The sequence below is a fragment of the Rhinopithecus roxellana genome, chromosome 6, assembly GCF_007565055.1.
Source record: "Rhinopithecus roxellana isolate Shanxi Qingling chromosome 6, ASM756505v1, whole genome shotgun sequence".
In the NCBI taxonomy this organism is placed as follows: Eukaryota; Metazoa; Chordata; class Mammalia; order Primates; family Cercopithecidae; genus Rhinopithecus; species Rhinopithecus roxellana.
The window spans coordinates 109,524,201-109,537,776 of NC_044554.1; the positions used below are offsets into that span (position 1 = coordinate 109,524,201).

At 51.7% G+C, this 13,576-nt stretch overlaps 1 protein-coding gene across 2 annotated transcripts in view; it reads right to left on the reverse strand.

The window, feature by feature from the left end:
* The window catches only part of PRKAG2 (protein kinase AMP-activated non-catalytic subunit gamma 2), a 322,654-nt gene that overhangs the window by 234,830 nt on the left and 74,248 nt on the right, over positions 1-13,576 (reverse strand). For both annotated transcript variants that reach the window (XM_030932276.1, XM_030932275.1), the window contains exon 2: positions 2,402-2,473. In XM_030932276.1, the coding sequence (XP_030788136.1) occupies positions 2,402-2,473 (72 nt within the window). The remainder of the gene's footprint in view (positions 1-2,401; positions 2,474-13,576) is intronic.

Sequence of the window (13,576 nt, forward strand, 5' to 3'; positions counted from 1 at the left end):
GGCGGAGGCCCGGGTTTGGTCACAGCTCAGTTTCCCGCAATGTGGACAACGACTTGGTTCTCTAAGCTTCGTTCCCAGGGCTGTGACAATCATGACAGCAGCCTGGAGGGTACGAACCAGAAGAGGAGCCGAGGTCACATGGGAGGACCACAGGGAGGGGCGGGATTTTGGAGCTGCTGGAAAGGTGAGCCCGGACTTGGTGCATGGATGTGCTCTGTGTACCGCAGAGCGAGCTTGCTGGGGAGCTGAGGCAGAGGGCCGAGACAATGCAAACGTCCAGTCCTACAGGGAAACAGAGACACACAGGGAAGCGGGGCCCCAGGAGAGCCTGCAGAGTGCCCGCAAGGCCGAAGCACCATAAGCACCATGCAGATGGATAAAGGGCCCAGAGCTGAAACCTGCCCCTCAACAGAGGCCCCAACGCAGAGAAGGCCCTGACAGCTAGCTGGGCTTCAGAGAGGTGATGACAGGGCCGGGGAGGCATCCAGTGCCCAGAGACAGAGGAGAAGGCGTGTGAAGCACAGAGACAGAGGACCATTCACTTGGGCCACCATGAGGGTGGGGGTCATGGGGGAAGTTGAGCCATGAGCCCCTAGAGAACCAGTCACGAAAGGCCAATTTAACCATATATGATGGGCAAGGGGGATCCCAGGATTATCCTGAATGGGGTTCCATTCTGTATTCTGAATCTAGGCCAGTGGAGTTGGGTGCCCAGTGATCAGGGCCGAGGAGGGAGCCCTAGGAAGCAGCCCTGCTAGTCCTGTCCCTGGAAAATAGCCGAAGCATGGTGGATGCTGGGCCCTGCCTGATCCCTCTCACCAGGAGCCTCGGGGGCCAGCTCACACTCCCAGACAGTGGGAAAGCCAGGCGGTGGGACAGGCCTGCTGAGGTGAGCTGTGTGGTGGTGCAGATAACAGGCACCGGCTGAAGCCACCAGGGACAGGGCCTCAGCCCTTGCTCTTGGGCAAGCTATAGCTAAATGATATGTTGGTGAATGCAATCGGATGATTCCCCGGGTATTGACGAGACTCCCAAGTGTGTGCCTGGCTCCACAGAGCTAATGGAGAGCAGGCAGTCAGTCGTCTGCGGAGCAGAGCTCTGCCTATGGGGCTATTTGTCACGTAGCTGCTGGAGAGGAAGGTGGGGCCAGGTCCAGGCTGTGGCCTGTATGTCTCTTCCGCAGTCTCAGATCTTCTCTGCAAGGTTTTCACTGGAAAGCAGGGTTTTGCAGAGTCAAACAGGAGGAAGATGACCCAGCGCCTGTGGGGCCGGTCCTGCAGCCTTGCACGGGGCTTGGGCTTGGTGGCCCCTTCCTGCCACTCCACTCTCTGCTGGCCCAGAAGCTCAAGGCCATTCCCTGTCAGTCTTTGCTGGATGGGCCACAAGAGCTGCTAATAAGGTTGCTTGTTGAGGACAGGGCGGAGAGGGCACTGGCACCAATGCAGCGCTACAGGCCGACACCAATTTGATTCAGTTGTGTGTAATTCAAATGATTAAAGAGATTTGCTTTTTCCAGCATGGGAACTCCTGCCCTCATCCCAGGCTGGCCGGCACCCAGAACCCATGCCTAGATCCTGCACGCAGCCCCCAGATCACTAGCTCTGTCTGTTGTCACCTGCCGGAGGGGTCTGTGGGTGGCAGAATGCCAGGAAGCATGTCCCCTACCAGGCCTCCGCCCACCCTTACTTCCTGGCTGCAGGAGAAACCTGCAAGAAGCCTGGACCTCTGTGCCCTGCCATGGCCACCTTGACCCTCACCTGATGCTGTGCCTCCCTCTCCAGAGCCCCCCACCCCACCCCACACTCTTTCCTGGCCACCTGACCCTACACAGTCAACAACCTCCTTGAGACACTGGTTTCCTAATGGGAGGGAAATTCACCAGTAGGGGAGGGACAGCGAGGAGCTAAAGAGAGAAAAGGAAAAGTGGAAGGAGAGAAAAAAGCGTGTGGAGAGGGTGCAACACGAGGTGGAAGGAAAGAGCCCAGCGCTGGGGGTGGGTGCTGGTGGACAGCAGGGCAAAGTCCTGCCAGTCGAGTTCAGCCCAAAGACCACAGATGGTCTGCAGGGACCGATACCTTCCACCGGGCTTAGCTCATTGCTCATCTTCCTCCACTGCCTCTGCCCACATTAGGGGGGTCTAGTGGGCCACAGTCAGTGCCATGCGAGGAGCAGTAAAAGGAGTGAAGCCCAGGAGGCTCTCCAGTTGGACAGCCCGGCTGATACGCCAGGCTTGGCCATGGTAGGTGAGCTGTCTCAGGATGGGCTCAGCTATGGCCAGGCATGCAAGCGGGCATGCAGGTGGGCGTGTGGGTGAACACACAGGTGGAAGTGGTCTCAGGCTCTGCCTGCCTCCGTGGCACCTCAAGTGAGCTGTGAGCAACTTCCGGAAAGGAGGCCTTACCTTTCGAGAGGAATGCTTTCCGGAACCCTCCAGGTCTCCGTCCAGGAGTGGCATGGCGAAGGAGCTCAGGTCCTGGGGTGGACAGAGAGCACATGGTCAGTGACAGTGGCCCTCGGACCCAGGGGCTGCACGGAACTCTGTGGGTGTCACCTCCACCTTCCCGAGTCCTTATCCTCCAAATCCACCATGAATAAGGGACGTGGATGTGTTAGCCACACCCAGCCCCCAAAGCCCCTGACCACCATGCACATTTGCTTCCAGAATGTGCAGTCAAACTTCCAGGAGCAGCCACAACCTCCCATCACCCCAGGGAAGGAAGAAAGAAGAAATGGCTGGGACTAAAGGAGACAGGCAGGGAGGCAGAAAGGGTGGAGGGAGGAGAGCCCCGTCTCAGACTGTTCTGCTGATGGACATGATTTTACCTCACAGCATGGAACATGGGTCCAGAGCCATGTGTCTGCCTGGGAAGATGATGGGACAGGGATGGGGAGGGTGACACTGGGGTGGCGGCTGAGGCAAAACTATCAGCAGAGTCTAATGACATCGTGGCCAAAACAGAGTCTAAAACAGATTGGGGGAAAGTAGCTCACTACACACTTATTGCGTCGGAAACAGCCCTGCCCCTTCTTCCTCTTGAATCTTGCCTTGTGAACGCCTCCACACCAGGCAGAAACCTGCCCAGTCATCCTCAAATTGAGCAGAGCTGCATCTCTAACCTTTCTTTTTTATTTTAAAGTTTTTAGTTGCGGTAAAATACACATAACATAGTATTTGCCATCTCAATCATTTTAAGTGTGCGGTTTGGTGGCAGGAAGAACATTCACATTGCTGCGTAGTCGTCACCACCATCATCTCTAGAACCTTTCCATCTTCCCAAACCAAAACGCTGTCCCCATCGAACACTAACTCGCCATCCCCCTCCCCCCAGTGCAAAGAGATACTTCCTATGTCTTTGAATCTGACCACTGTAGGTACCTCAAATAAGTAGAATCAGACAGTATATGTCCTTTTGTGACTGTCTGATTCCACTTAGCATAATGTCTTCAAGGCTCCTCCACGTGGTAGTGTGTGCCACAGTTCCCTTCCTTTCGAAGGCTGAATAATGTTCCATTGTATGAGTAGACCACATTCTGCTTACGCATTCATCAGCTGATGGACATTTGGGTTGCTTCTACCTTTTGTCTATTGTGAATAACGCTGCTATGAGTATGAGTGTTATGGTATGAATTAGTGTCTCCCTTCCCACCAAAAAACTTCATATGTCGAAGTCCTGATCCCCAGGACCTCAGAATGTGACTGTATTTGGAGATAAGGTCTTTAAAGAGGCAATTAATTTAAAATGAGGTCATTAAGGTGGGTCCTAGTCCAATATGACTGGTGTCCTTCCAGGAAGAGATTAGGACACAGGCACCTACAAGACAGAGACCACACATGGAAACACAGGGAGAAGACAGCCACCAACTCAAAGAGATGGGCCCCAGAAAAACCAAGCCTGCTGACACTTTCATCTTAGACTTCTAGCCTCCAGAATCATGAGAAAACACATTTCTGTTGTTTAAGCCACCCCACCTAATCTGTAGTGCTTTGCTATGGCAGCCTAGCAAACCAATATAACAGGTGTAAAAAGATTATCTCTTCAGGACCTTGCTTTCAATTCTTTTCATGTATCCCCAGAAGTGAAACTGCTGGACATCAGGTCATCCTACTGTCAATTTTTTGAGGAGCCACTAAACTGTTTTCTGCAGCAGCTACCTCATTTTACTTTCCCACCCACAGTACACCAGGTTTCAATTTCTCCACACCCTCACAACACTTGTTATCTTTGGTCTTTGTTTTCTGATAGCCATCTTAAGTGGGTGTGAGTTCATATCTCATTATGGTTTTGATTTGCATTTCTTGGATAACTAGTGATGTTGAACATCTTTTCATCTGCTTATTGGCCATTTGTATATCATCTTTGGAGAAACATCTATTCAGGCCATTTGTCTATCATCTTTGGAGAAATGTCTATTCAGGCCATTTGTCTGTCTTGTTTGGAGAAATGTCTATTCAACTTCTTTGCCCATTTTTTAATTGGGTTGATTATGGTGGACTTGTAGGAATTCTTTATATATTCTGGTTATTAACCCCTTGTTAGACACATGACTTACAAATATTTTCCCCCATTCTGTGGGTTGCTGTTTTACTCTGCTGACTGTGTCCTTTGATGTACAGAAGTCTTTGATTTATCTAATTTTCCTTTTGTTGCCTGTGCTTTTGGTGTTGTATTCAAGAAATCACTGCCAAATTCAGTGTCATGAAGATTTTCTCCTATGTTTTCTTCTAAGAGTTTTATATTTTATGGTTTTAGCTCTTATATTTAGGTCTTTGATCTATGTAAATTTTTGTATATGGTATAAACATAAGGGTCCAATTTCATTCTTTTGCATGTAGATATCCAGTTTTCTCGGCACTACTTGTTGAAAAGATGGTCCTTTCCCCATTGAATAGTCTTGGCGTGACTATGGAAAGTCATTTGACTATATCTTTGAGGGTTTATTTCTGGGCTCTCCATTCCATTCCATTGGTCTACGTGCCTGTTTTTTTGGTAGTATCACACTGTTTTGATTATTGTGGCTTTACAGTAAGTTTAAAATTGGGAAATGTGAGACCTCCAACTTTTTTCTTCTTTTTTTCAAGATTATTTTGCCTATTTAGGGTCCCTTAAGATTCCACGTGAATTTTAGGATAGACTAATTATTCTATTTTTGGGAAAACTGATAGGGATTGCGCTGAATCTGCAGACCACTTTGGGTAGTCTTGACCTCTTAACAATATCGTCTCCCAATCCATGCACATAGGATGTGTTTTCATCTGTTTGTGTTCTTTCATTTCTATCTTTCATTTCCTTCTGTAGTGTTCTGTGTACTTAACCTTTTTTTTTTTTTAACCCACTCCCTTCTCTCCATGTCCTTGTCCCGGGGGTCCAGGCCTATACCCATTCTCACCCAGTTCCCTCTTGGGCCACCTAATTATTGTCCAAATCGTTCAGCCTTACCCGTTTGGATCTGTGCTCCAAATCTCTGCTTAAAGAGCGACCCCTGAAAGGGTGAGCCCCATCACATCAGTCCCCTGCTAAGGCCCCAGCCTTAGACTCTATGGTCACCTCGGCAATGGCTTCCAGGCCTGACTGACTGAGACATGCTGGTGAGATCTCAGGTGTGCAGATTCCAGACTCAGCCTTTCTGGTGGTGTTTATCTCCAAAGTTCTCAGCCCTGGCTGCACATTGAGATCACTTGGGGAACGTGGGTAGATGCACTGGCCTCGGTACAGCGAGGGCATTTGGAAATTCTATCACAGCCCAGCTGGAGAGCCGTGTGCCTCCCATGGAGGAGTCTCGGGAGTCTCAGACACAGTCAGGAGCTCCCAGCCAGCCCTGCAGACTGCAACCCAAGCCCCACAGATGAGCTGACCTCTGCAGCCTTATTTCTGATGTTCTCTGTTCCTGTCTCCTCCTTTCAGCAACAGCCCAGGCAGAGGGTTTGTCATTTTCCAAACACCTATGCATCCATGGACATCCCACCTGGAATGCTGTCTTAACTCCTCAGACACTTCTGTTCGTGGCTACCATCCGCCCCTCCTGTGAACTGCCCCCACTTCGCCATTCAGGGACAGCTCCAGGGTCCCATCCCCAGCCCCCAGCATAGAGCCCAGCCCATAGCAATGCAGGAACCACCCTGGTGCTGTTCACCAAACACCCCTAGCCCTTTCCTTCTTCTGAGCTCTCTTTCCTTTCTCTTGCTCCTCCTGCCCCGTGCCCCCAAATCCTGGCTCACAAAGTAAACTCCTATGTGTCCTGCAAAGCCCAATTCAAATACACTCTCTTGCTGAGAGTCACCCTCAGACAGAATTAATTATCTCTTATTATTCTAGACTGTGTCCCACAGTACTTCAGACACACCTTTATTACCGGACTCATAACCCTGTGTTATCCTCATCTATCAGTTTATTTCTCTAACTAGACTTTGAATCCATCGCTGGCAAGAGGAAATCTACCCACCTGTCTATTCTTGGCCTCGTACTGTACCCAGCAGGCAGCAGGTTCCAGACATGTTTGAATTAACTCCCCGACCAAGCACCCTTTTGTGCCTGCAGCAAGTATGGGGGCCACAGAGTCTGTGCCACTGGGCCAGTGATCAGGCCACACGCAGTTGCAATTCACTAGGAAGTGACGAGGGACCAGGGTGGGTCTCTTATCGCCCATTTTAATGAGCACATTCCTCCCTGGTTTCAAATTCTCATTACCCTCTAACATTCGTTCAGCAACAGCAGTTTCCACATGCAGAAGCTTTTTCACAAATCCTCGCTGGCTCCTCATGCAACCCTAAGCAGCATCCTGCTCTAACAACTGAGGCTGAGGAAGTTCAAAGGGACTCACGTCAAAATGGTGTAAAAGAGCTGAGGGCAGGATGCAGGGCTTGCTGCTAGCTCAGGCTGCCCACGGGCCCCAGGCAGCTGCCCGGAGTGGCGGAGGCAGGTCCCGTGCAGGTGTCTCAGGCCAGAGTGAGTATGAAAGCATCAAGTCAAGTCCAACATTGTGGCCTGCTGCGTGGCTGCTGGACTCAGGTGTGTGTGCCTGCCCGGTCATGCAGCCCGACAGGGAAGTCCCCTGGCACAGATGGCAGGCTTTGCTGGAAGGCTCCCCACCCCCAATCCCACCTCCCAGCAAGTCCCAGTGTTCTAATCTTGGCTCTCATCTCCAGAGCTCACCAGCAAACATCATGTACCTTGGGGCCGGTGTGGGAAAATCTCTAACTGCGACTATGGCAACTAGAGTCTTGGCTTGTAGAATACTTAGGACCTGGCCTCTTAGGTGACATGCCAGAAGGCCCAAGCTCCTGGATTTGCCCCATTCCTGTGATTTCTAAATTTAAAACTCCTGCCAGAGCTTTGGGCCTTCCCCACTACCGGTCTCTACTCCTATTCCAGTCCTTCACTTCCTCTTCCTTGTCCGCCGGCCACTCAGGCCCTCACAGGACTGGGAGGGTATTTAGGGGACAACACTGAGGCACCAAGAGATGCTGAAGTCCTGATTTCTGCCAAGAGCCAGCTTTAGCACTCTGATTTTCATCTGCTGCACAAAATGTCAGTTAGACTTTGACCACATGTGTTGGAGATAAAAAAGTTAATTTTCAGGATTTGGACTGATAAAGTCACCTGTCAGGAAAGCATCAGGACCAAAGAGAAAAGCCCCAAATCCGAGAGAATTCCTGAGATGTAAGCAGACCTTAAAAGCAACTCAGGGCCGGGCGCAGTGGCTCAAGCCTGTAATCCCAGCACTTTGGGAGGCCGAGACGGGCGGATCACGAGGTCAGGAGATCGAGACCATCCTGGCTAACACGGTGAAACCCCGTCTCTACTAAAAATACAAACCTAGCCGGGCGAGGTGGCGGGCGCCTGTAGTCCCAGCTACTCGGGAGACTGAGGCAGGAGAATGGTGTAAACCCGGGAGGCAGAGCTTGCAGTGAGCTGAGATCCGGCCACTGCACTCCAGTCCGGGCAACAGAGCGAGACTCCGCCTCAAAAAAAAAAAAAAAAAAAGCAACTCAGTTATCCATCTCACCACCTTAGAAATCCAGGCAAAACCCAAAAGTCTATCACAAAAAAAGTGAGGTATTAACAACAGAGCCATCATTAATCTGACATTAGTATGTCCTTCTGAAATCTCCCAACTGTTGTCTCATGTGGTCCTTACAGCAACCCATACAAGTAGGAAAGAAAAGCGGTATCATCCCCGACTACAGATGAAGATACTGAGGGTCAGGGCGGTTACGTCATTTGCCCGGTGCCAGAGAATCAGACAGTAGAAAGCATGTCCTGGAACCAGGTCCACCTACTCCCAGCTCAGAACTCTTTCTATGAAACTCCACCTCCTCCTTGGAGTGGCTCAGTTCCAGTAACAGAAAAACAATTTGGCATCAGAGGCTATAAGAAGAGAGCTTTTCTTCCTAAAACAAGTATCCTTGGCACAGTGAGACCTTAGGGGAAGGAAGGAGGGATACATAAGGATTTGTGTAGTCCTGTGACTCATTCCCCAGACAGCTTACCATACTAACTTTCTCTTCAAGTTCTTCTTAACTAAAAGTAACTCATGCTGGTGTTGCAAGGAACAGGAAAGTCTAAAAAATCCCACCACCAAATGCAATCACTCACGTTCTTGCACTATCCACATTTTGGAGTCATATACAGCTCCTCCTGCCCCCGGTCCCCTACTTATCCCAATATTTCCCCATAGGATAATAGACTTTCTAACGTTTGCAATCACCTCATTTGTGTATTCTTGAAGGATGGGGATGGTTTTACTCACATCTTAGCCCTGACAGCAGGTGCTAAGTGTGTATTGATCAGATGCAGTGCTGACCTTCCAGCGTTTCTGATGTTTTGTCTTACAGAACTCGTTTGTTGATGCAGCTGGGATACCCCAGAAAGAAGACAGACAAGAGTGCAAATACAGGACAAATAGAAAGGCTGCCAGTGGCAGGGGCCCACAATGGCCCCCACCTCAGGGTAAACTTGAGGTTTCAAATATCAGGATCATGATACAACATTCCTGTTTGATTCCAACCGAGGGAGCAACACATGGAGGATGGTTTGCATTCTCCGCTCCTGCTGAGCCGACCCCAGCACAGAGAGCACCATCTGGAGCTGCTGGGCCGTGCGTCCGCCGGGGCCAGGGCCCCTGCCTGGCATACTCAAGCCCCTGTGTCCCTCAGGCCCGCGAGAACACAGCCTGCAGCGGGGAGGGAGCCGAGGGCTGAGCCGGAGCCCCAGCTCTGTGATCTGCAATCTGGGGCATCTTGGGCATGTCTGGACTTCAGCTTTTCATCTGTCAAATGAGAGGGTTGAACTAGAGACCCTGTGAAGACGCCTTTTAGCTCACACGTTCTCTGTTTTTACCTGCTGAACTGGACAACAATAGGTGAGATCAGGAACACTGTAAAGGAACCCCATTAGATTCAGAATAAGATGCACATTCTTATCTCCTATCTTCATCATCAAAATAATTTCCTCCTACTCTCAAACGACCAAAGACTCTCCACTGCTCTCAGAGCCACAGGGGCCTTCGGGTGGAGTCTTGGGGCCTGCACTGCGGGGGAAGGAAGGAGCTTCCTCCGCTGCCTTCACAACGCTATCTAGGTGAATGGCCAGGACCCCGTGGCATTTCTGCCTTTCCATCTTCACATGTGTCTTGATACGCTTCTTAGGTTCTAACCCTTAAGGTTTCTCAACTGATTGTTCAGCTCCCTCAATCCTAAGGGCCTGGGCTGTGGGATCGAGTGCTGGGTGGGTTCTATCAGATGCTTAGTGACCCCGGGACAGCTGCGTGTGGCATCTCCAGCTATAGGCCCGAGGCCCGCAGTTCCCACCTGGACCCTGTCCTGCCCACCTTGCCTGCCCTCAGTCACTGCCCGGGGAGTGGCCCATAGGCTCTGACCATGGCTGAGTGGTGACTGTGGCCTGGAGCTCACCACAAGTGGTGATGGCCTTAGCAGGCCCCTCTGCTGGGAGGCACAGGGGAGGTGTCTCCGGACAGGCTGGCCTTGCGCAATCCCCAAAACCACCAAACGGGCAATTCTTGGTACTGATGGGCGGCAGGAGGTGACCAGAGCCAGGTCAATTGGAGCCTTTGAAAAACATTCATGTTATATAACCACTCTCAGAAAAATAAGGAACAAATATTGAATCACTGGAACCAGGCAGCAGGGGAGGGACAGTGGCCAAATTCGGGAAGGCCTAAGCTCCACTCTCCGAGAAGTTCCAGAGCCATTTACTTTCCACAGAGGACACAGTAGTTTCTCACTGCAGCCTAAGCAACTTCCCGATGTCAAAAGAAAAACCCAACTGTTTTTCACTCCTGCGGCCACCCTTCCTCCCCGGCTCCTTCACCTGGTGGTCCTGGTTCCCACAGCTGCCTCGGGGCTCCCCCTCCCCGCCCCCCAAGGCCAAGGACCCCGGGTCTGGCAACCTGAGCCTCCTCTGGCTTTGAGGAAGTCCCCTGCTCCACCGTATTCCCAGTTCCTCATCTGGCCCGAGGCCCCCTGGGGCTTCCCTAGCTCCATATCAGCACCAGACATGAAACTCCTTTTGCTCAAAACCAAATAGCTGCAGAATCCCTGGCCCGGAGTGCCCAGGAGTCCTCGATCCTCCCCGCAGTTCTGCATTCACGTCTTACATGGAGTGCGCCCTTGAAAACCAGGAGCCTCCACTTTCCAGTGTGTAAAATAAGCCATCATCCTTCTTATCATGGACTGGTGGAAACCAGACCAGAGGATGTGATCAAAGGCCGTTCCTGCAGTGTGAGCCCCCATGGCACTGGGGATGGCAAGGGCCGCTGGCCGAGGGCACACTGGGGCCTGATGATGAAGGCCGTGGGGAGCAACAAAGGCATCATCACCGGGGCAGCCAGGCCCCTCATGTGGCTCCCCACGGAAGCCAGGGCAGTTGCTCACGCTCAACCAAGGCCTGAGATCAGGTTTCAGAGGCTTCTACAAAGACACTGGCTGCCCCCTTATAACTAGAGAGCTGTCTTTATCCCTTTCCCAAGGTGAAAGCCAAGATGATTCATCACTTATGCACGGCAGTTCTAAAGAGGATCACAGCGTGGCTGCTGCCGGAATCTCCGGCTCTCTCCTTGTGCAAAGGGCAGCCGAGGTTTTCCTTGCCCACCCCGGGCAGCCTTTACTTGACCAGACCTCCACGGAAGCTTGGAGGGACCCCACTGGCCTCCTCACGTTGTGGTGGAGGATGCTCTGCAGGGGCCAGCAGTGCCTCTTCTGACCAGCTGGGGGTGGTCATCCTGACCGTCCTGACCTCAGGGCTTGTGCTGTGGGATTCTTGAGAGCCCCTTCCTAGTTCAGGGCCCCAGGGCAGGCTCTTACAGGCAGCTGCTCCCAGGCCAGGTTGAGTCCAGCCTCTGCTAACCACACACGCTTGTCTTCTTCCAGCCTGAGATCCCCCAGAAGGAGGGAGAGTGGGGGACAGGGGCACTACCTAGAGACTCAGGTTGGGTGGAGGCTGCAGGAGTCTGGGTCAGCTCACAGTTCATGAGGAAGGAGGCAAGTACCCAGGAGGCCCCAGGACATGCAGGTGTGGGGGCGTGTTTGCATGGTCCATGCAGCCGTCTTCTCGAGGACCAGCAGCAGGCAGCCTCCCAGCTCCCTTCCAAGGGTGTGGCCTGGGCTGCAGGTTGCCGCCTCCATCCGGAGTAGCTGTGGTCTCCACAGGTGGCACCCTAGGCCTCAGCCAGGGGACAGGGGAGGGGATGTTATGGGACAGGGAGCGCTGGGCTCCACTGACCACATCCCATCGTGGGGTTGGTAACGGCTAATTTGATGTGTCAGCCTGGCGAGGCCATTGCACCCACTGATTCAATCAAACACCAGTCAGGTGGCTGCCGTGGGCGTATTTGCAGACGTGGTTAATATCTACAATCAGTGACCTGAAGTGAAGCAGATCATGCTGAATGATGTGGGTGGGCCTCCCCCAATCCGCAGCAGGCCTGAAGAGGGAAAACAGAGGGTTCCGGAATGGGAAATTCTGCTTCATGACTGCAGCATCGACCGCCTGAGCTTCTAGTCTGTCTGCCCACTGGATTTGGGACTTTTCAGTTCCAATCAACGCATGAGCCAATTCCTTCAAACAAATCTCATATATACATACATATATATATATATATATATAAAACAATATGTATATATTAATCATGTTATATACATTATATATAGTTAATATGTGATTATATCTCCTTAATATACATATTTTTCTTTATATATGTAATTATATATATGTAATTATATACATATAGTATATGTATATTAAGAAAAATAGGAGATCTGGCCGGGCGCGGTGGCTCAAGCCTGTAATCCCAGCACTTTGGGAGGCCGAGACGGGCGGATCACGAGGTCAGGAGATCGAGACCATCCTGGCTAACACAGTGAAACCCCGTCTCTACTAAAAAATACAAAAAACTAGCCGGGCGTGGTGGCGGGCGCCTGTAGTCCCAGCTCCTCGGGAGGCTGAGGCAGGAGAATGGCGTAAACCTGGGAGGCGGAGCTTGCAGTGAGCTGAGATCCGGCCACTGCACTCCAGCCTGGGCGACAGAGCCAGACTCCGTCTCAAAAAAAAAAAAAAAAAAAAAAAAAAAGAAAAATAGGAGATCTCTATGCTTGGAGCTCTCCTCTTGGTTTTCTTTCTCTGGAGACCCCGCCTAACACAGAGCCCCAGGCCTCCTCACCCCAGCTGGTGGGGACAGACATGGGGAGAGTCCAGGGTAAAAGCAGACCACTGTTTGGAAGCTCTCAGCCTTCCCTGCATAGATGGATGGGGTCCACTCAGTCATCAGCTGGGCTCTCTGTCCACACTATGAATCTCTGTCCACATTATGGAGCCTTCACTTTGCCCAGGCCCCAGTGAGACACCCAATGGCCCCAGCTGGACGAGAGGAAAAAGACCGATGTGAAGGGCCATCATCCTGGCAGTGCTTGGAGAACAACAGGAAATAGCCAAATGCCCTCCTTTGACTGTCAGAGAACATTCATGGTACGTGAAGGGCAATCACAGGTTTAGAAAAGCACCACGATCGCCTTCTAGCCTCATCTCTGAGCCTTGGCAGCAGAGCGGGGCAATCCTCTTGCCTTTGCAAGCTGGGTAACAGTCACGCAAGTGTCTGTCACGGCATCTTGTCACCCTGTCACTGAGGACCTGTCTCCTTCCACACCCAGTTGGAGTTCGGCAAGGACCGCGTCTCATTCACCCCTGAGTCACCGGCTCCTCCCAGGGCTGGATTCCATGAGCCTCTGTCCTTCCCCCTTACAGAGCTGACACTGGGAGAGTGGTCATAAGCTGGGGCGTAAATGACTGAGGATGGCCCAGGGGCCAGTAAACACCAAGACCTCGGGATAAGGGAATGATGTCCTCATGCGCCACTTCCAGCCCCTGTACTGAGAGACAGCCCTTCACTTCCAGGGCTGTCTTCAGCTCTGACATGATGATGCTATTAAGACAGGGTGTGAAGAGGCCAGCTCTGGGGTTCTGGGGAGGTTTTATTGGCTCACAAATAAAATGCCAAACCACCAGCTAATACCAGCATAGAGCCCTCCGTGGGCACTAAAGACTCAAGGGAGAGGCCCCGAGGC